The sequence below is a fragment of the Tursiops truncatus genome, chromosome X (genome assembly GCF_011762595.2).
Source record: "Tursiops truncatus isolate mTurTru1 chromosome X, mTurTru1.mat.Y, whole genome shotgun sequence".
Taxonomy (NCBI): Eukaryota; Metazoa; Chordata; class Mammalia; order Artiodactyla; family Delphinidae; genus Tursiops; species Tursiops truncatus.
Window position 1 is genome coordinate 1,642,830 of NC_047055.1, and position 22,921 is coordinate 1,665,750.

The window sequence follows — 22,921 nt, forward strand, 5'->3', positions numbered from 1 at the left end:
ACTGTTGTGGCCTCTCCCGTTGCGGAGCACAGGCTCCGGACGCGCAGGCTCAGCGGCCATGGCTCACGGGCCCAGCCGCTCCGCGGCATGTGGGAGCTTCCCGGACCGCGGCACGAACCCGCGTCCCCTGCATCGGCAGGCGGACTCTCAACCGCTGCGCCACCAGGGAAGCCCCCTAAAACTGATCTTAATGATGACCTCCGGAAGTTCTTTGCTTTTCCATACTGGCCGCACGTGGGGCACCCCTCATTCCCAGCCTCTCTCTCCAGGCAGGACTTCAGAGGGGCCCGAGAGGCCTGCTCTTCCCTGGAAAGGCAGGGGGGCCAGGGCAGGTGGATCAGATTTCCGCTTGCCCCATGGGCACCACCCACCCACTCCCCTTTGTGGAGTGAGAGCAGAGACCCTTTGAAGCACTTGCCTGTGGTCTGAATCCTGTCAAGGTGTGTGCAAGTCCTCCCTGGTTCCTCAAGGGGGTGCTCTGGGCCAGCATGACTCTACCCTAAGGCCCTTGTTAGAATGCAGGATCTGCTCGAGCAGCTCCAGGGGCGGGCCTGGGATTCTGCATTACTCACGACCTCCCAGGGGATGTCCATGCTGCTGGCCCTCAGACTACACTTTGAGTAGCTAGGACCTCGCTCAGGACTTGGATAAGTCAGTGAAGCCCCAAATTATGTCAATATCACCTAGGAAGTGAGGTTATTACAAATAAGAGGGGCAGGCCTCACACCTATCAGATCAATTTCCAGGGATAATTGACCAGGTGGGGCCCCAAGGGACATAATCTGTTCTTCCAGGCTACGTGCAACTAACTGAGCCTCTTCCCATCACCCACAACCTTACCAACCTACAGGCAGCTCACATGGGTACCCAGACACACACACCAGCCCCAAACTACTAAAAAGTCCTTTGAGATGAGGGCTTCTTGTGCTTCTTCCTTCTCTCGCTCCTGCCCCTGGGTAGAAAGAGTGGGCACAGAGTTCTGGGGGGCGGATGGTATGGCCTGTCCAGGCAGCCTCAACTGGGGGCATGCCATTCACTGGGCCAGTCACATGTTGGCGTGTAGTGCTGTGTCCCTGCTAGAGTTCTAACAAATTAAGGCATTTTGCAGCCACCAATGCAATTCATCCAGTTGGGGATCATCCTTGGAAGGTAAAACCATTAGATAAAGGTTGTTGGGGAAGAAAAGATAGTCACTGGGTCTCAAGGTGTCACCCAGATTACTTGTGCATTGGGGAGGGAAAATGCAACTTTACAAGGGAGACACCAGGTGATCAAACCGAGCCTCCCTAACGGTGGGCAGCCCGGCCCCCTGCCCCTCCTCGCCCTGTGCGGGGAGGGAGAAGGACATAGCCTGCCCTGGGCAGCGCTGTCCTCAAAACACCTAAGCTGAATCTAACCAGGAAGGAAGCGGAGCGGGCAAATCCAGACTGGGACTTTCTGCAAGGCGCGTGCCCTAGACTCTTCCAAGAGGTCAGTGTCATGAAAGGTTGTTTTTTTTTTTTTAATGCATAGATTGTTCTAGATTACAGGAGACTAGAGACCTAATGACCAAGTGTGTGATCCTTGATTGGATCCTGGATCTGAAAAAAAAAAGAAGAAGAAGAAAAACAGCTATAAGGGCATTAGCAGTACAATTGGAGAGATGCAGAGGTGCTGACTGTGTCAGTGTTAAATCCCTGAGCACATTAAGGGTGTCGCGGTTTCCCGGGGGGTGGGGGTGTGTGGAGAGCGTCGGTGCCAGCATTTTGCTTGGGAATGTGTGTGTGTAGAGAGGAGGGAGCAGGTGCGGTGGAATGTGCACTCCGGGGAGAGCTGGGTGAGGGGAATGCAGATGTCCACGGTCAGATGCGCCAACGTTCCTGTGGGTTGACAATTTTTAAGCTCCAGAGATGGGAACACATGAATGAGGACTTCTGCTGGGCCACTGAAAAGATGGGAGCGCACAGAGCCTGCCTGGCTTCTCCTTTCTCGGTCCTGCTGAGCCAGACACGGCTGCGTCCAAGGTATTCCTTGGACACTCGCGACAGCAGAGCTGAGATAGCGGGTGCAACGGGGCGCCAGCGCAGAGGCTGACTTCCGGTCTGTGTTCTCGCCTAGCCTAGGTTTCCCAATCCGCAGGGTGGGGTTGGGAGACTCACCCCAACCGTGGGCGCCCCTAGAATTGTGTCGTTAACCCCCTCCCCCTCGCGTTACCCTGGGTGAAAGGGGAGGTCCCTAGACCTCCCGGGGAGCCGTGGGGCCCGCGGGACCCCCAGTCACCCGGGCCAGGGCTCTTTTCTCAGCCTACCCTCCCTCTTCTCGCCTGCTCAGAGATTCCCGATCAGGGCATTTGGGAAGTACGGCGAGGACCTCCCACCCGGAGCCTCCGGCCCAGTCGCGCCAGGCCTCCTAGAGCGGGGTCCGGAGACCCGCCCCGGCCGGGAGTGGGGACGGAGGGGTGGGGGCGGAGGACTCGCGCCGGTCGGTCGGGCTGCGCCGGCTGCTGGCGCCGGAGACGCAGCCAACGGGCTGCCAGCCTAGCTCGCGCCGCCGCCGCTGCCGCCGCCGCCGCGCGCTCTTTGTCTGCGGCTCCGCGCCCGGGGAGGCGGGACGAGCGAGCCTGGGCCCCGCCCCCCGCCTCCCTGGGCGCCGCCGCTTCGCGGCGGGGGTCGGGGTGGGGCCGTGCCTCCCGCTTCGCCCACCGGGCCCCTGCGGGAGCGCGACTGCCCGCTGAGCTTCCTGCGTTGCTCTTGCCTGACCCCTTGTCCCCGAGTCCCCTCTTGCCCCCATGTCCCTCTAGTCAGCCCCCATGTCTCACCTGACACCGATATCCCTTCTGCTGCCCCCCCCCCCCCGCCGTGTCCCTCCCTCCTGCCCCCGTGTTCCCCTCTCTTATGGCCGTACCTTCTGCAGGTCTTTCCCTCGCTTTCTTTGGCATTTAAAATTTTTTCCTCTTCTGAACCTACCTTTCCCATCAAGCTTTCAGACGCTCTCAGGCGTCTGACCTGGTAAAACCCAAACGTTAGTGCTCTCCCGCATCCCCAAGCCCCAGCCCCAGGGCGCTTCCACCCCATTCTCTGCAGAAGCTCCCCAAGGCTGAGTATCTGTACAGGTCGCCCTCCCCGATTGCCCCCTTTTAGCAAATCCTGAGGACCCTTCTGCGTCCTGATCCAGTCCATCCTCCCGGTCCGTGGTGCACTGTCTTGCCCAGATTCCCTCCTTAGTTTTCCTTCTCTCTGGCTGACTTAAGCTCTGTGTCTCCTCAACTGCTCAATGTCAGGGTGCCTTAGGGTCCTCCTTGGGCCTCTTATCCTCTGCTACACTCAATCCCCAGGTGATAGCCTCCGTCTCATGATTTTAAGTCAAGAACAACCAATCCCTGCTTGAATTCAGTAGCAGTGGTCATATGACACCTGGTTTGGTGGCTTGGTTTGGGATACGTGTAAGTGGAGTGGGGGCGCTGGGGGCGCCTGCAGGTCTCAGGACCTTCAAATCAGAGACAAAGATGTGCATTGATTAAACAAGTTCCCCAGGTCCCGCCCCTCCCCCCCCACCCCTGTGTCTTTTCCAGTGGTCTTCACCTCTGTAAGGGCACTGGTGGTCTCTGGATCCGGGCAGCAGTTTTAATGTTTTATTGTGGGAAAAGATATATGACATCAAGTTTACCATTAGTGACACTGAGTACGTCCACGGTGCGGTGCAGTTGTCACCACCAGCTAGTGCCTGATCGTGTTCATCCTCCCAGAAGGGAACTTCACACCATTAAGCAGGCAATCCCCATTCTCCCTCTCCCCAGTCCCTGGCAACCTCTCATCCACTTTCTGTCCCTATGGATTTGCCTGTTCTGGAATCATACAGTACATGGCCTTTTGTGCCCGCCTTCTCTCACTCAGCTGGGCTGTTTTCATCCACGTCGTAGCATGTAGCAGGACTTCATTCCTTTATACGGTGGAATAATCCACCGGGTGCATGTTACCACATTATGTTTATCCATCTGTTGGTGGACAATGTAGGTTGCTTCCAAATTTTGGCAATTAAGAATAGTGCTGCTGGACTGCCCTGGTGGCGCGGTGGTTAAGAATCCACCTGCCAATGCAAGGGACATGGGGTCGAGCCCTGGTCCAGGAAGATTCCACATGCCGCGGAGCAACCAAGCCTGTGCGCCACAACTACTGAGCCTGCGCTCTAGAGCCCGCAAGCCACAGCTACTGAGCCCATGTGCCACAAGTACTGAAGCCCGCGCGCCTAGAGCCCGTTCTCCACGACAAAGAGAAGCCACCGCAATGAGAAGTCCACACACTGCAACAAAGAGTAGCCCTCGCTCGCCGCAAGTAGAGAAAGCCCGCGCGCGGCAACGAAGACCCAACGCAGCCAAACAACAACAAAAAATGAATAGTGCTGCTGGGAATTCCCTGGCGGTCCAGTGGTTAGGACTCAGCACTTTCACTGCTGGGGCCCTGGTTCAATCCCTGGTCAGGGAAATAAGATCCTGCAAGCTGCGTGGGGTGGCCAAAAAAATAAAAATAGTGCTGCTATGAACATCTGTGTACAAGTTTTTGTTTGGGTGCCTGTTTTCAATTCTCGTGTTACTGCTGGGTCATCTGGGAACTCTAGACAGTTTTCCACGTCCACTGCTGTTGACATTCCTACAAGCAGTGTGTGAGAGCTGAATTTCTCCACGTTCTCATCAACTGTTATTTTCTGTGTTTTTATTTCAGCCATCCTAGTGGGTGCGAGGGGCTATCTCATTGCGGTTTTGATTTGCATTTCCCTTGTGATGAGTGACGTTTAGCATCTTCTCTTGTGCTCGTTCGGTGTCCCTCCTCCCTCACGGTTCCTTGGTCATTTTCCCCAGCTCAGCAGCAGCTCATGGTAGCCCCGTCTCCACTACCACCCCCTGAGCTGAGCCATTGCAGTTGTCTGCCGGTCTGTCCCCTGCCTCCGCCCTGTCCCCTACGTGCCTTATTCTCCAGCAAGCGCTAAGTCATTCCATCCTAGAGCTTAGCACTGCCTGCAATGTTCTTCGAAGTCCCTAGCATGGCTGGCTCCTTGTCATCTTTCAGGTCTCAGTTCAAATGTCACCAGAGAGGCTGTCCCTGTGCGTTCTATCTAAAGCAGCCCCCGTCCAAGCTCAAGGCTCTGTATGCTCATTTCTGCCCCGGCACTGGTCTCCCCAAACAACGTGGGGATCATGTCTGTCTTGCCCAAGGTTGTTGCTCCTGTTCTGCCGGTGCTGGGTGAGCCTGGGCTCTGAGCCAGCCGTGGGCCTGTCCCCGGATGCCCTGTTCCGGGACACGTGCCCTCTTCCCTCCAGTGGTTCCTGGCCGACCAGGGACTGGGTCACTGGTGCACCCACACCCCACGTGCCGACCTCACCTCCTGCGCTCTGCCGTGGACCCTCTGAGCCGCAGCCTTGCCCCCCCTTTCCCTCCTACCTTCCAGCCAGGACCCTTGTGGGAGGGGCTGTGTGCTGGATCCCCCCAGGCTCAAGCTTCTGCCCACAGCTTGAAGCAGGCTGCCTCTCAGCTTCCGCAAGAGCAACCCGGCATGGCGGGTGGGTGGCGGCGAGGAAATCCCACTCCCCCTCCCTTCCTGGGCTCATTCTCCCATGTCTCTCTGATCCCCGGAGAAGCCCCGGGGAGACAGCACAGCATGGGCTTGTGCCAGGAATCCCTTGTCCTCGGCCCCCTGGGGATAAGGGACTGGGTGTTCCCCAGGGCCCCCCTCAGCGCCTGAGCAGTGGCAAGTGGCCCAGGCACCCAGACTCCCTGCCCGGGTTCAGCCTCTGGCGCTGGGGGCCCTCTGCTTCCTTGCTCACCCCCAACACCCTGGATCGTTGGAAAGGCCTTCGCGTGCCCCCCCGCACTGCCTCACAGTCCTCCTTTGGAGCTTGGGTTGAGGCAGTCCCTGAGCCAGCTGTGTGTCAGCTGTGTGTCAGCTGTGTGCCAGCTGTGTGCCAGCTGGGAGCCAGCTGGGAGCCAGCTGTGTCTTGGCTCCTCTCCCGCACCCCTCCCACCCTCACCTCACTCCCCGCCGCCACAGGCACCTGCCTTCCGCTGGTGTGAGGGGCCTTGCCCCGGGGCCTGGCCTACCTTGAGGGGCTGGGCTGGGCACGGCCTCCCTCTGAAGGCAGGCCTGGGGGCCTGCTGGCTGTGCTCCCCCGCTCGCAGGTCAGTGCCTCCACACCCAGGGGCCTCCTGCCGCCCTCTGCTCACACACTGGGCTGGGGGAGCTCAGGGCCCGCTCCCGCAGAACCTCTCTGCAAAGGCGGTCCTAGAGCCAGTGGGGGGTGGGTGTGACGGGGAGGGGCATGGGGGAAATGGGGGGTGGGATGGTGTCTGCTCTGTCCGGTCCCAGGCCTGAGACCAGCTGGCAGCCCCATGACAAGGCCCTTCTCCAGCCTTGCAGAACGAGCTTCCTGATGCTCTGTGGGGTGGGGGTGGAGGCTGTGATTCATCTCCCCCACCTTCCAGGCCGGAGGTCCTGGAGTGAAGGCTCTGCCCCCATCTGGGCTCCAGGCTCCTGGGAGCTGCCCCTTGCATTCTGGGGACACCTGGGCCAGAAAGCACGTCCCGAGCTTCCTCAGATCGGATCTGGATGTGAAGTCTGACAGGACTTCATGGCCTGCTCCCAAGGGGCCTGAGCCCAGAGGCTGTACCGCCTGCAGGGGCTGCCCAGGAGTAGAAGCACAAAGCAGCCCATGCCCCCGAGCCTGGGGCCTCCTCAGGGAAACCGAGCACAGGCTAGATTGTTGTAGTTTTTTTAAATTTATTTATTTATGGCTGCATTGGGTCTTCGTTGCTGCACGTGGGCTTTGGCGGGCTACTCTTTGTTGCGGTGTGCAGGCTTCTCACTGCGGTCGCTTCTCTTGTTGTGGAGCATGGGCTCTAGGCACGCGGGCTTCAGTAGTTGTGGCTCGCGGGCTCTAGAGCGCAGGCTCAGTCGTTGTGGCACACGGGCTTCGTTGCTCCGTCGCATGTGGGATCTTCCCGGCCCAGGACTCGAACCCGTGTCCCCGCATTGGCAGGCGGATTCTTAACCACTGCCCCACCAGGGAAGTCCCTCCTTCCAGTCTTTAAAGAAGATATTGTGTGATAATTGATACTTACGCACGTACCAATGAATATACATAACGGGCACGTGCATTCCAAATAGTTTTCGAAGCCCCGTGGGCCCCCGTGCACCCTGGGAGCTGGCGCATTTGTAGCATCATGAAGCCTCCATGGGCTCACACCCCCCTCCCCACCTTCATCTGTCAGCTGCCTCCCACGTGCTGAGATCCACACTCTCAGAACTGGGGTCAGCAATGCTATTTTTTTTGAAGTTTGTAAACATTTTTTCAAAAAACAATTTAGCCATGGTATATAAAGTTTGGAAAAAAGCAAGTTCTCAGATTTCCATTTCCCTCGAACAATGTTTTTATATATTCTTTCCCAGTCTTTCCATAAACATACTTTACATGGCAATCGTCATAGTTCACATGGCATTTTATATCTTTTTTGAGAAACAGGCTTGTTATTGGAAGACTCTGGTAGGGCAGCTGTACACTTCGATGAGGCAGACACCTTTAAAAAATTTATTTATTTATTTGGCTGCGCTGGGTCTCAGCTGCGGCGTGCGGGATCTTTAGTTGTAGCATGCGGGATCTAGTTCCCTGACCAGGGATTGAACCCAGGCCCCTCACATTGGGAGCGCAGAGTCTTAACTGCTGGACCACCAGGGAAGTCTCGAGGCAGACAATTGTGCTTAAGACTGTTGTAAAGTTTTGGGCATTAAAAATAATGCTGGTACCTCAATAAGTTAAATGTAGAATGACCATATGGCCCCAAAGATTTGAAAACAGGGACTCAAAAACTTGTACACAAATGTTCACCGCAGCGTGATTCACAATTGCCAAAAGGTAGAAGCAAACCAATGTCTGTTGAGGGATCAACGGTCTGTCCGCCCAATGCAGTAGTTTGGAATATGATGGAATATTACTCAGCCATAGAGGAATGAAGTACTGATGCCGGCTGTAATGTGGATGGACCTAGAAAACATGCTTGAGGAAAGATGCCAGACACATCGGACCACCTGTTGTAGAATTCCACTTATGAAATGTCTAGAGGCAAAGAAAGGAGATTGGTGAGTGCCAGGGCCTGGGGTGAATTTGGAGAGAATGGGCAGGGGGTGTCCCTTTGAGGGGATGAAAAGGTCCTGGAATTAAATAGATGTGATGGTCGCACAGCTACGTGAATGCACCAAATGCTACTGAACTGTACACTTGAAAATGGTCAATTTTACGTTTGGTGTATTTTACCACAATAAAAAAAATCATGAATGCTGCTCTGAACATCCTGTGATTCATGTAATATCGATTCTGATTATTTTAGGATCTATTACTTAGAGTCAATTTACTGGATCAAAGGGTGTGATGAACATTTTCAAGGTTCTTTATAGTTATTGACAGATTCCTCCAGCAAGTTTACCATTTTATGCTCTGGGGTAACGTTCAGACTGAGAGTGTGTGGTCTGTGATGGGGTCAGCCCGCGCAAGGGTCGCAGTGCGGGTGGGGGGGGGAGGCGGCTGCTACTCCAGGGACCTCTCCCGCCCGCGCCCCAGACCAGGCTCGCAGCTGCTTCCAGGGCAGGGATCTCCAGGTAAACGGGAGTCAGGCCCTCAGCGAGGGGAGGGGGAGGGCCACCTGGGCCACATTTGGGCAAAGAGGCGCCTCTGAGGCGCCGGTCCCCCCCCCCCCCCCCCCCCGGCAAGGCAAGGGCACCTTTCTGCAGAGTCCTCAGTGGAAGCAAAGCGACTTCCAGCCCAGCTGGGTCCACAGGGCGGTCCCCTTGGGCAGCATCTTCAAATCGATTTCCCTGACCGTGGGCTCAGCGAGCAAGTATTTGCTCTCCCTGAACTAGAAGGGTTCCTGGTGAAGCTGAGCGCAGGTCCACGCGAGGTGTGGTGTGAGTGTATCCGGCCAGGCCTTCGGGCGGCCTCCAGAGCCCGATGGAAGGCGAGTCACCCTCAGACCCCCTGCTCGGCATTCTCCCTGGGTGGTCGCTAGGCCTTGAGTGGCGCTTGGGCTCGGAATGGACATGCCTGGGCACCTGGCCTTAAGTGAGTGTGGGTGACAGGAGGGGGGCAGGAGGTGACGAGCAGGTGTGCAAGCAGCAAGAAGAAGGGTGTGTGAGCGGGCAGGAGAGTGCCGAGGGCGGGAGTAGGGAGCCCAAGAGATGAATAAGCTTGGCTGGAGCGCTTAGGGGGAGGGTGGCGAAGGGAGGGGGCCAGAGAAGAGCCTCTGCAAGGAGAAGAGAGTCCAACGCAGGATCCTAGACCTACCCCCACTGCCACCAAGCCATGCCACCACAACCCACGCCCCTACCCAGACCACCAGCCCAGAGCCCCCCACCTGAGCCGAAGCCCCGCCTTCTCACCCCACTCCTCCGCACCCTTCCCCCCATGGGTTCCCACCACCCACACGCCCCCAGCCCGCAAGGAGGGGGCTTCTCGAAGCTGTCCCGACTGAGCATGCTCCCTGCCCCTCAGCAGCCTGAGATGCTGACCGTGGTGGGCCTATTCGGCGAATCCCTTAACCTCCCCAGTTTCCTCATCTGTGAGGTGGACGTACTCTCAGTGCCTGTTTCATAGTACTGGCCACAAAGCACTCACAGCAGAATGGGGCACGGTCGCCCGTTAGTAAGTGGTAGCTATTAGTATTGGTTTGTAGCTATTATTAGTAATAATAGTAATGGCATCCCTGCCAGTATTAGAGCCACCCAGGCCAGAAACCTCTGTGCTCCCACATCCCCAGGTCTCACCCATTCCACATCCTAACGGGTGACGGCAGCAAGAGCCCCCCAGCTGGCCTCCCTCCCCCTAGCTGCTCCTCCACGTGGAGATGTTCTGGAATATTTCCTGAGCTTGGGAAAGTATGAGCATCAAAAATGATGTCAGCACGCGCGTGTACTGCCACCAGCCTCGATGTGGGCCTTGTTGGCCTCAGTGTTTTTCCCATCCCTGACCCCGTTCCTCTCCTTCTCTGTCCGAGGGGATGCAGGTTTGCCATTCTGAGGCACATTTTCTACTGTGTGTGCTATTCATAAGCAGGTGTGTTGTCACAAGCCACACTTTCTGGAGCCACTCCACCGACGGCCGGCCCTCGGCTCTTTCTAGCTATTAAGATGACGCTGCTCGCTTCCCAGCGTCCCGAAGGGGCATCGATTCAAGCTTATGGGTGGGTGCAGGCTCCCTTTTCCTGGAATGCCCGTTTCCCTTTATTCTGTTCTGTGCGTTTGTAAGGATCTTCTCTTAGCCTGTCCTATCTTCTCACTGTAGTTATGGTGTCTTTTGTTGTCCAGAAGTTTTACATTTTAACATAGTCAAATTTATCTTTTCCATTCTTGTTTGCCCATGTTTTGTCTTAAGGGAATTCCCTGGCCGTCCAGTGGTTAGGATTCATCGCTTTTACTGCCAGGGTCCAGGTTCGATCCCTGGTCGGGGAACTAAGATCCTGCATGCCGCGAGGCATGGCCAAAAAAAAAAAAAGAATTGCTTCTCTATCTCAGCATCATAAAGACACTGTTCTCTCGCCTCCAAGGTAGTTTTAAAGCTCAGTCCGTTTAGGACTTTGATCCATTTGGAATTGCTTGGTGTGGGTTTCGAGCAGTGGCAGCCGGGGAGGTGGGGAGCGCCCCCCGGTGGCCTTAGCTTGAGGGGGACCCTGAAGGGAAGCTGGCTTGGGTTCAGACATTTTGGGACTGGAGCGGGGCCATTTGAATGGTGGCTTCGCCGGTGCACGCGAGTCTTCGCTGCCGTAGGGTGAGTGAGGACGAGAAGCGGCAGAACGCTGGATCCTTACCGTGTGCCTGGGCCCGCACTGCTTTGCCCGTTGCCCCGCATTTCCGCATCTTGTTTGTAGCCTTCACCCTTTCTGGGAGGGCTCCTGTCTTACCTGTCCTGGTCCCACACACCTTCATTAGCTCTTGGGGCCCATCGTGACTGCTGAGGAGAAGAGAAGAGGCTGAAGGAGCCCCAGGCGCTCTCTGCAGGAGTGGCCCAGGAGCTCCAGGCCTCCACACCCAGAGGTCTGCCTCTGCTCTGCGCCACGTGGGTCAAGGGGAAGGTTGCTGGGCTGTCAGGGGCATCACTCCGGTGGCCTCGATCTGCTCCGTGGTGTGTGTGCCCATCCCCCTCTTGACATCCCAGACCATCCTGCACTCCCCTCCCACTGCCTGGGCCCAGTTTCCATAGCAACGCTGCTGCTGGGTAACGTTTCCAGGGAGACAGACATCCCTGTGTTTCCCAGTGTCACCTGAGCGTCCCACTGCACATGGTGAAAAGGTGAAACGTCCCCCACCCCCCACCAACCCCGGTCAAAGATGCCGAGCACAGCTCTCGGCCCTTGGCCCTTCTGCTTCTTACAGGAGCCCTTGACTTAAGGGCAGTGGGGAGCCGGTAAATGTTCTGAAACGCAAAGCCCTCGTTTGGAGCCTTTGTCGATTTCCATGGTGTAAACACTCCTACCATGGCCACCAGCCCGATGTCACTGAACGCGGGGATGGGAAGACATGCACAGTCGCACACTGTCCTATGGTGTCTCCTTCCAGACACACTAGACCAGATAAAAGTGTAGTAAAATAATTAGAAAGCCATGAGCTTGGAGGACTCATTGCCTTTGTTTTTATTTTTATTTATTTATTTATTTATTTAAAGTTCGCACAATGAGATTCTTTAAAAGTATTCCAAGGGACTGAAGAAACATGGTAGTTTAAGATACAAAAGATAGTCACTCTAGGATTAAAAACAAAAGAAAATATTTATAATGATGGTCACCATCTATATTTGGCATTTTATTTCAAAAACTGACTTCTCTTTTTTTTTAACATCTTTATTGGAGTATAATTGCTTTACAATGGTGTGTTGGTTTCTGCTTTATAACAAAGTGAATCAGCTATACATATACATATATCCCCATATCTCCTCCCTCTTGCATCTCCCTCCCTCCCACCCTCCCTATCCCACCCCTCTAGGTGGTCACAAAGCACCGAGCTGATCTCCCTGTGCTATGTGGCTGCTTCCCACTAGCTAGCTATTTTACGTTTGATAGTGTATATATGTCCATGCCACTCTCTCGCTTCGTCCCAGCTTACCGTTCCCCCTCCCCGTGTCCTCAAGTGCATTCTCTCCGTCTGCGTCTATATTCCTGTCCTGCCCCTAGGTTCTTCAGAACTACTTTTTTTTTTTTTAGATTCCATATATATGTGTTAGCATACGGTATTTGTTTTCCTCTTTCTGACTTACTTCACCCTGTATGACAGACTCTAGGTCCATCCACCTCACTACAAATAACTCAGTTTCGTTTCTTTTTATGGCTGAGTAACATTCCATTGTATATATGTGCCACATCTTCTTGATCCATTCATCTGTCGATGGACACTTAGGTGGCTTCCATGTCCTGCCTATTGTAAATAGAGCTGCAATGAACATTGTGGTACATGACTTTTTGAATTATGGTTTTCTCAGGGTATATGCCCAGTAGTGGGATTGCTGGGTCATATGGTAGTTCTATTTGTAGTTTTTTAAGGAACCTCCATACTGTTCTTCATAGTGGCTGTACCAATTCACATTCCCACCAGCAGTGCAAGAGTGTTCCCTTTTCTCCACACCCTCTTCAGCATTTATTGTTTGTAGATTTTTTGATGATGGCCATTCTGACTGGTGTGAGCTGATACCTCATTGTAGTTTTGATTTGCATTTCTCTAATGACTAGTGATGTTGAGCATCCTTTCCTGTGTTTGTTGGCAATCTGTGTATCTTCTTTGGAGAAATGTCTGTTTAGGTCTTCTGCCCATTTTTGGATTGGGTTGTTTGTTTTTTTGACATTGAGCTGCATGAGCTGCTTGTAAATTTTGGAGATGAATCCTTTGTCAGTTGCTTCATTTGCAAATATTTTCTCCCATTCTGAAGGTTGTCTTTTCATCTTGTTTATGGTTTCCTTTGCTGTGCAAAAGCTTCGAAGTTTCATTAGGTCCCATTTGTTTATTTTTGTTTTTATTTCCATTTCTCTAGGAGGTGGGTCAAAAAGGATCTTGCTGTGATGTATGTCAGAGAGTGTTCTGCCTATGTTTTCCTCTAAGAGTTTGATAGTGTCTGGCCTTACATTTAGGTCTTTAGTCCATTTTGAGTCTATTTTTGTTCGTGGTGTTAGGGAGTGTTCTAATTTCATTCTTTTACATGTAGCTGTCCAGTTTTCCCAGCACCACTTATTGAAGAGGCTGTCTTTTCTCCATTGAATATTCTTGCCTCCTTTATCAAAGATAAGGTGACCATATGTGCATGGGTTTATCTCTGGGCTTTCTATCCTGTTCCATTGATCTACATTTCTGTGTTTGTGCCAGTACCATACTGTCTTTTTTAAATAAATTTATTTATTTGTTTTTATTTTTGGCTGTGTTGTGTCTTCGTTGCTGGTTTCTCTACTTGCGGCGAGTGGGGGCTACTCTTTGTTGCAGTGCGTGGCCTCTCATTGTCGTGGCTTCTCTTGTTGCAGAGCATGGGCTCTAGGCATGCAGGCTTCAGTAGTTGTGGCACGTGGGCTCAATAGATGTGGCTCACGGGCTCTAGAGCACAGGCTCAGTAGTTGTGGTGCATGGGCTTAGTTGTTCCATGACATGTGGGATCTTCCCGGGCCAGGGATCGAACCCGTGTCCCCTGCATTGGCAGGCAGATTCTTAACCACTGCGCCACCAGGGAAGCCCTACCATACTGTCTTGATGACTGTAGCTTGTAGTATAGTCTGAAGTCCAGTAGCCTGATTCCTCCAGCTCCATTTTTCTTTCTCAAGATTGCTTTGGCTATTCGGGGTCTTTTGTGTTTCTATACAAATGTTGAAATTTTTTGTTCTAGTTCTGTGATAAATGCCAGTGGTAGTTTGATAGGGATTGCATTGAATCTGTAGATTGCTTTGGGTGGTAGAGTCATTTTCACAATGTTGATTCTTCCAATCCAAGAACATGGTATATCTCTCCATCTGTTGGTATTATCTTTAATTTCTTTCATCCGTGTCTTATACTTTTCTGCATACAGGTATTTTGTCTCTGTAGGTAGGTTTATTCCTAGGTATTTTATTCTTTTTGTTGCAATGGGAAATTGAAGTGTTTCCTTAATTTCTCTTTCAGATTTTTCATCATTAGTGTATAGGAATGCCAGAGATTTCTGTGCATTAATTTTGTATCCTGCTACTTTACCAAATTCATTGATTAGCTCTAGTAGTTTTCTGGTAGCATCTTTAGGATTCTCTATGTATAGTATCATGTCATCTGCAAACAATGACAGCTTTACTTTTTCTTTTCCGACTTGGATTCCTTTTCTTTCTTTTTCTTCTCTGATTGCTGTGGCTAAAACTTCCGAAACTATGTTGAATAATAGTGGTGAGAGTGGACAACTTTGTCTTGTTCTTGATCTTAGAGGAAATGGTTTCAGTAAAACTGACTTCTCTTTTATTCAAAGTTCTGAAAGCAGCCAGATTCATTGGAGGTAGTTTTTCTTGTAGTCACATCTGTCTGACTTTATTGAATTTCCTTTTCTTAATGAATCCTGAGGGTTGAGTTAAATGTTAAATATTGGTGTTTATATAAGGAACATGCATGTTTGCTTTTGCCTTTGTTTTTAATAAAATTCATTTAGTTGTAAGTTTGTTCCATTGAAAGGTCGATACTGGCTGTGTTTAATGCTGCCTCAAGCATTTCCTGACAGTTTTGGCTCTGCTAAGGGCTTCAAGGCCAGTCCTCACATTCCCTTGGTGCCCAGCCTTTGCCAGTCCACCCTTCACACGCGTCTCCAAATACACGTCAGCAGCCAGCCCTTTTCTCCCATGCACTTGGCCCCGCGGGCTCCGTTCCCTCTTCGCTTTATACCTGCGGCCTCTCCAGCTGTCCAGATCCTCTTGGGCTGTGCTGACCACATTCTTACAACTAATACCTTCTTGGTTGACAAGCTGTTTCCTTGATACCCTTTGATCCAATAATTCCACTTTTGGAAAATTTCTCTAACATAACAACTATAGATTACACAAAGATACACATAGAAAATAGGTACAGAACATACAAACAATGTGTCTCTGCAACCTTCTTTATAATAAAATTGAAAACCACTAGTGATGGACAGTAGGGACCAAGCCAATACACAACGGACGGTCCACGCGCAGGCTGGCGTGCTCCAGGCCTCGGGGCGCCTGCAGTTACAAATTGGAAAAAGAGCAGGAATGAAATATGCCAACGCATTCACAGCTTTTACAGCCCTGAGATGTGGGTGAGTTTTGTTTTCTTCCTTACGGTTTTCTGTATTTTTCAAATGTTCTACAACGAAACTGCTTTTTTGTATAATTAGACAGACCTGATTAAAAAAATCTTTTCTGACCATGCGAAGATTACAGAGAGGGGAACATAAAAACTGAAACTACTGTCTACAAGGACACAACCAAGTAGCAGCAAGGTGATTATTTGGGTTCCATGAATCAGAGGAGCCACTGGCTGGCCAGGCGTCCCTAGGACTCCTTGTGCTTCCCTTTGACAGCCTGTCTTCCTGGAACGACATCCAGGGCTGGCCTGTTCTTTGCAGCCTGGAAGACATGATTTTGCAATTGCATTGGGCATCTCTGTGAAGCACCCCTTCTCCGGAGACTCCCGGGGAGGGGGTGGCACCGTGAGAAGTGAAGACTGGGACAACAGTGGTCTTGTAAGGGCCACTTCCTCAGCACCTCTTAGGCTCGGTGTGTGTTGGCCTTTTCTCTATGGTGAGTCGTTGCTGCCTTGAGGACAGAGACCCTGTCCTCTGAGGCTTCTTGCTCTTCCGGACTCTCCCACCTGAACCCGTTTGTTGACTGACTCCTGTCGGCAGAAGGGAGTCAAGGTCTCCCTCCCACCTTGATATGTTGGATGTTCCCAGCAGATGCTCGGTCATTGCTAAGGGGGCTCCCCGTGATCTTCCCACACCAGCTCTGGCCTCAGTGCTGCTTGAAGGAGGAGGACGGCCGAAGGGGATCTAGGGCCCTCGGGGCGTGGCGCCATGTGGGGGCAGGGCTGAGAAGTGGGGCTCACCTGGGAATGAGGGCGCCCAGGGGTAAGCAGGGCCTCAGCGGGTCCTCACGGGGACATGTCGTCTCTGCCGCAGGTGAACGGGAAGGAGCTCTCCAAGCTGTCTCAGGAGCAGACCCTGGAGGCCCTGCGTGCCTCCAAGGAGCCCCTGGTAATCCAGGTGCTGAGACGCAGTCCCCGCCTCCGGGGCGATGGCTCCTCCCACGACCTGCAGCTGGTGGACAGTGGCACTCAGACCGACATCACCTTCGAGCATATCATGGCGCTGGGCAAGCTGCGCCCACCCACCCCACCCATGGTCATCCTGGAGCCGTACGTCCCGTCTGAGCTGTGAGTCGCCCTCAGGAGGGCCCCGGGCCCTGCCTCCAGAGAGGGCAAGCCACCTGGGGTGGCTGCCCCGTGCCACCCAGAGGCCACACTGTCGCAGCTCTGGGCGTGGCAGGGAGACCCCGACTGGCTGCCCCCGGGCAGGAAGCAGGCTCCTTGGCCTCCGGAGCTGACCGTCTCACCCCAGGGCTCGGGCATCTCCGGGCCTTTAGCCTCTGGCTGGACAGCAGCTGGTGAATGGGCCTGAGGGTCCTGACATGCAGGCTCCCCACTGTATCTACCCCCAGGGCCAAGGGAGGACCGTCCCGGGACTTTGCTGCCGGAAGGTTGAGGTCCTCAGCTCCTCCTCTATCCTTTCTCCTCCTCTGCCGCCCCATCGTCTTCTGCCTCACAAGCATCATCCCTTGAACCTTCTTGCATCCTTGTCTGTCCCATTCCTCTGCCTGCTCTGAACTTCCTCCATCTCTTCGGCTTCTTTCTTTGGCCCGCTCGGAAGAAGGGCCTCTCATCCGGGCCTGGTGGCCCATGACTGTGTGAGCGCTGACTCATTTCGCTAGCCTCACCCCGGCGGCAGGGAGGTCATCCCGGGATCCCCTCCTCCACAGAGAGGTAGGCCTGGGGCTGGCAGTAGCCAAGCTTAGCCTCGGGGCAAGGAGGGCCGCCTGTGGAGAGAGACTGGGCCCTCCTCCGCTGCCCAGCAATCCTCCAGGGCTTGGATAACTCCTGGGGGCACTGCATGAGTGGGGCCAGTGCCAGGTGGGAGGGGCACCCGCAGTTTGGAGAAGTCAGTCCCTGCTGGCTGGCATGGTTAGAGGAGTCTGAGCTAGCGGACAGGATGGGATGGGATGGGACAGTGCGGGGTGGGGAGAGCTAGGCATGCCTGGGTCCTCGCTGCAGATGCCCTCACACTCCTGTTCAAGAAATATTCCTGGTCTTTGCATAGATGCATGTAGCTCAAAAGGAGGGGGTACAGAAGAGGTAGCTGGGCCACCGCCTCCCAAGGTTGCACCCCGAGCAGGGCTCCATGCCAAGCGCACTGGGACCCGCCAGCTGGGAGCCGGGGCTAGGGAGAGAGGGGAGCAGATGGCTGGCCTGACGCCCCGCTTCTCCTGGGCAGCCCCCCCATCAGCCATGAGTATTATGACCCGGCGGAGTTCATGGAGGGCAGCCCGCAGGAGGCAGACCATATGGAAGAGCTGGAGTATGAGGTGAGCTGGTGGCCAGCCTTGGGCGCCAGCCCCAGGGCATCTGTCTGTGGCCCAGCTCAGGCCTGGCTCCCGAACCCCCAGGCGGCTGGGCCTCGCGGCCCTTTCCCACGCATGGCTGAAGGGCTCAAGGGCCAAATTGGGCTGAGTTGGGGAGGGCACGGGTGAGGTCCCTCTGTCAGTGTGTGCCGGCGAGTCTGTGTCCCACGCATGTCTGTACGCTGTGCGTCCCGTGTGTCTTGTGTGTGTCTTGGGCATTTCCTGGTAAGGGACACCACAGGACACACGTGCCATTTGGGATGGTAAGAGAGACCTTTGGGAACTCAGCTCAGGTGATGCGGTCTGGGGGGTTAGGCTGGGCCGAGGCTGCCGTCCCTGCAGCTTCTCCCTCTGCTTATCCATCCCCCTTGTGGCAGGAGGTGGAGCTGTATAAAACCAGCCACCGGGACAAGCTGGGCCTGATGGTCTGTTACCGCACGGATGACGAGGAGGACCTGGGCATCTACGTTGGAGAGGTATGAAGGCGGGACGGGCGGCTGGGATCTTCTAGAAGGCAGTGGAGCTCTACGTGCCTTCCTGTGTGCTGGGACACGACAGCTGGACTTGGGTGCCCATCTGTACGGCACCCATGAGGGGGCCAGGGCAGCACGGAGGCACGTGCTGAGGCAGGGTGTGGCACATGAAGACTCCCATGCCACCCTATCCCCACAGCCTTGCCACGCTGCCCAGGGCTCTGAGGCTGCCCATAAGGAGGCAGCTTAGCGTCACAGGAAGGCAGCCAGTGGCTTCGGCGTGTGTCCAGCCGGGCAGTCCTCCCCAGGAGACCTGTGCCCGTAGTGGAACAGTGGGGCCTTGCGGGGTAAGGCAGGATGTGGTCCGGCCAGGCTGTGTTCTCCCACCACGTCCTTCAGGAGCCCTGCTGGTAATCACAGGGGTTCTTCTCCGCCACCCGTCTGGCAGGTGCTGGGTACTTTCCCATACTTTGCCATGCTCAAAAAATCAGCCCTCCGTTCACAGTGGGGCCTCTGAGGCGAGGCTGCCCCTTCCTACCAGACGGGCACCTCAGGGAGGGGGCCGAGTCCCCATGATGCGCGTGCCTTGCAGGTGAATCCCAACAGCATCGCAGCCAAAGACGGCCGCATCCGCGAGGGAGACCGCATCATCCAGGTGAGCAGGGCAGGCAGGCCCCGCAGCTCTCCTCAGCCGGTTCTAGCTCCCTCCTGCTCAGAGCCCCGCCCGATGCCGGGCATCCCGCCGGGCCTGAAACCAGGGCTAGGACCATCTCCCTCCTGCACGACCACGCGGTGGCTCCCATGTGCCCGTGGGCTCTGCTGGCGTCTCTGCTCGGGCCCCTTACCAGCCTGTCCCTCCGTGCCCCAGACGTGAGCGTGCGTCCTGCTCCTCGCCGCTCCAAGCACGTGTGCTCTTGTGTGGGCCAGGCTGTCTTCGCCCCCGGCACCTTCCACTTGTCTCCATCCTGCCAGAGCTCGAGAGCCTGTCCTGGCCCAGGGTGCTCGCTTTGGAGCTCCCTGCGAGGGGACCCCTGTAGCTCAACTGGAGCCTGCCCCAGAGCCAGCCCTGGTGTCCTCGTTGATTGTCCCTTGGCCTGCCACAGATAAATGGTGTGGACGTCCAAAACCGGGAAGAAGCAGTGGCCATCCTGAGCCAGGAGGAGAATACCAACATCTCCCTGCTGGTGGCCCGGCCTGAGAGCCAGGTGTGTGTGCCCAACAGGGCGTCCTGAGTCCCCTGATGTGGGGCTTTCTGTCTTGAAAGCTGCCGACTAGGGCACAAACATGCCAACATCCTGGCACTGATGGAGGGTGTGGGGGGGTGTTCGGGGCCCATTTCCCTTTGTGGCCTCTGATGGCTGAGTGGGCTGGGACCTAGACGCGAGTGGGGTCATTGTCTGCGGAGGTCCTTAAGGCAGTGGGGACAGCACGGGCCTGTCTCTGCAGCTGGCGAAGCGGTGGAAGGACAGTGACCGGGATGACTTCCTGGATGATTTTGGCTCTGAGAATGAGGGGGACCTGCGGGCGCGGAAGCTGAAATCTCCCCCTGCCCAGCAGGTGAGGAAGGAGGGAAGGCGGTGGGGGGGAGGGCGGGGAGGGCGGGCAGGACGGCAGACGGAGTAGAGGCTTGGGGGGGCTGCGGGAGATGGACCAGACCCGAAAGCCCTTCCGATCTCCATCCTCCCCCCACGGCGCCCCCACTGGTGGGTCCCAGACTGAGCGGGGCTCATCTTCCAGCTCCAGCTTGGAAACGAAGAGGAGAAAGGGGCCCCTGATGCGGGCCCAGGCTTGAGCAACAGCCAGGAGCTGGACAGCGGGGTGGGCAGGACGGATGAGAGTACGCGCAACGAGGAGAGCTCTGAGCACGACCTGCTGGGGGACGAGCCCCTGAGTACCGCCAACACGCCCGGGCCCCTGCGCAAGTTTGGCCTGCAAGGGGACGCCCTGCAGAGCCGCGACTTCCACTTTAGCATGGACTCCCTGCTGGCCGAGGGCGCAGGGCTGGGTGGCGGCGAAGTGCCGGGCCTCACGGATGAGGAGTACGAGCGCTACCGCGAGCTGCTGGAGATCAAGTGCCACCTGGAGAATGGCAATCCCCTGGGCCTCCTCTTTCCCCGGGCTGCCGGCGGCAGCGGCGCCCTGGATGTCAACCGCAACGAGAGTGTGGGCCACGAGATGGCCGTGCTGGAGGAGGAGCTGCGGCACCTGGAGTTCAAGTGCCGCAACATCCTGCGGGCGCAGAAGATGCAACAGCTGCGGGAGCGCTGCATGAAGGCCTGGCTGCTGGAGGAGGAGAGCCTCTACGACCTGGGGGCCGGCGAGCCCAAGAAGCACGAGCTGTCTGACATCTCCGAGCTGCCTGAGAAGTCAGACAAGGACAGCACCAGCGCCTACAACACGGGTGAGAGCTGCCGCAGCACTCCGCTGCTGGCGGAACCCCTGCCCGAGAGCCCCCTGAGGCGGGCAACCGCCGGGGGCAACTCCAACCTGAACCGGACCCCCTCCGCACCCCCTGTCGCCGCCCACCCCAAGGCTGCCCCTCCGCAGGGGGGTCCCGCCAACTTCCGATCCCTCTCCCGGGATCCCGAGGTGGGCCGGAGACAGCACTCGGGGGAGCGGGTCCGCCGCGGCCCCAAGACGGGGGTGACCCTGGAGCGCGTGGGCCCCGAGGGCAGCCCTTACCTGTCGCGGCGCCACCGCATCCAGGGCCAGGAGGGCGATCACTACCACAGCTGCATGCAGCTGGCCCCGCCGCGCGGTCTGGAAGAGCTGGGCCGCAGCCCCTTGAGTTTGGCCAGTGGCCCTCGGGTGGGTGGGGTGGCGGCGGCGGCCACCGATGCGCCCCGCATGGAGTGGAAGGTCAAGGTGCGCAGCGACGGGACCCGCTATGTGGCCAAGCGACCGGTGCGGGACCGCCTCCTAAAAGCCCGGGCCCTGAAGATCCGGGAGGAGCGCAGCGGCATGACCACCGACGACGATGCGGTGAGTGAGATGAAGATGGGCCGCTACTGGAGCAAGGAGCAGCGGAAGCAGCACCTGATCCGGGCCCGGGAGCAGCGGAAGCGGCGCGAGTTCATGATGCAGAGCCGACTGGAGTGCCTGCGGGAGCAGCAGAGCGGCGACAGCAAGGCTGAGCTCAACATCATCGCCCTGAGCCACCGCAAAACCATGAAGAAGCGGAGCAAGAAGATCCTGGACAACTGGATCACCATCCAGGAGATGCTGGCCCACGGCACGCGCTCGGCCGATGGGAAGCGGGTCTACAACCCTCTGCTCTCCGTCACCACTGTCTGAGCCCAGCTGTGCTCCAGGGCACGGGTCCTCCGCCCTGGCCCAGGTCCACTGAGCCTGCCGGGACCCTGTCTTCTGCTCTCCCTTAGAATCTAGCGTGTGTCTGTGTGTGCACGTGGGACTTTGTTACCAGACAGAAGCCCCTGGAGGACGAGGGACGCTTCTCTCCATTGGTGACTTCCTTCTCCCCAAGTACAGAGACCACATCAACAGCTGGTCTGGGGGCAGACCCGTATCGGCCCCCCCTTCAGCCGTAGGCATGTGTGTGTGTGAGACACGAGCCCAGACCCATGTACACATGCAGACACACGCATTTCCCTCCAGAGCGCTCTCAGTGCGGGCACTTGGGGACAGGGAAGTCAGCTGAAAAGCAGAGGCAAAGAAGACTGTCCTAAGCACAAGAGAATGTCCGTTACTTGTAGACAAAGGCAACCCTGATCTCTGTGGTTCTTTTCCTTTTCTGTGCTTGCCAATTGTTGTTTTTTGGGTTTGTTCGTTTTGTGGACCCGCTCTGAGGGCTGGCAGCTCCTTCAGGCAGCCTGACAGAGGTGGAATCCCCGAGTGATAGCTGGGAAGGAGGGGGGTGGGGGGAAGCAGGGGAGGGGGATGGGGGGAGGGGAGGTGGGGGGATGAAGGCAAGAATGGGAAGCAGCTTTGCAGATGGCCTCCGCTCCGAGGTGTGGCGACTGGGAGCTTCCGATGTGGCTTGCCAGGCTCACCTTGGAGGTCACCTCCTTCCCCGGCGACTGCGGGGACTGAAGGGTCAGTGTCCGTCCAAGAAGAAGGAAGAGAGCCCAGGGCTGTGGCAGACGCCTTCTGGAGCTCGGCTTCTCTCCTGAGTGGCGTGAGTAGCAGCAGACCTCGGTGACACGACCCACGCAGAGCTAGGGAGCGGCCTGGAGCTGAGTGACAGGCGGGCCCTGCCAGGTGGGCTGACCGGAGAAGATGCCCTGCGCCCCACTTTGCCAGTGTGGGCCAGGCAGCCCCCGGGGACCTGTGCATTAGTGAGAGCTGGCCTGCGGGCCCTTCCCGGCTCAGAGAGCCTCAGATGGAAGGCTGACAGGCTGCTCACCCCCGCCCCCTGCCGGCATCGTGAGAATAAAGCAAGCTGCCTTCGAGGGTGACTCCTGGCCTCCTCGTGTTCATTCTCCTTCATTCTCCAGCACCGGGGGCTGGCGTGGGGCCGGGCGGGTCAGGGGGAAGCTGAGCAAAAGCGAGGTGTTCTGAAGTCAGCCTCCAGCACTCTGGGAGGAGGGACAGAGCCACCAGAGTCATTTCAGAGGTCTGCCACGGTCACAAGGGTGTGGTGCCCAGTGCAGGAAGGATGGCAGACACCTGTCTCAGGACTGGCGACTGAGCCTGGAGCCGGCATGTGCATGAGGCCAACACCCCTGCTCTGGTCAGAGTCATAGAGAAGTGGTTCCACCCTCTCCCTGCCCTGCAGCTCAGGGAGTGCCCTAGCGCTTCTGGAAGGCACAGGCTTCCTTCCCTGTTTGGGGACCCCACAGTGCCTAGCCCTCAGAAGATGCA

The 22,921-nt window shown here is 56.2% G+C and overlaps 1 protein-coding gene across 1 annotated transcript; it reads left to right on the top strand.

Annotated features, from left to right (window-relative positions):
- Positions 1–8,841: 8,841 nt before the first annotated feature.
- PDZD4 (PDZ domain containing 4) lies at positions 8,842–21,976 on the top strand. The gene is made up of 7 exons (XM_033849883.2): positions 8,842–16,386; positions 17,501–17,591; positions 18,005–18,103; positions 18,693–18,755; positions 19,204–19,305; positions 19,547–19,657; positions 19,838–21,976. Exons 1-7 carry the CDS (start codon positions 16,115–16,117, stop codon positions 21,392–21,394), a joined length of 2,295 nt encoding a protein of 764 aa, XP_033705774.1. The 5' UTR covers positions 8,842–16,114; the 3' UTR covers positions 21,395–21,976.
- Positions 21,977–22,921: the final 945 nt, after the last annotated feature.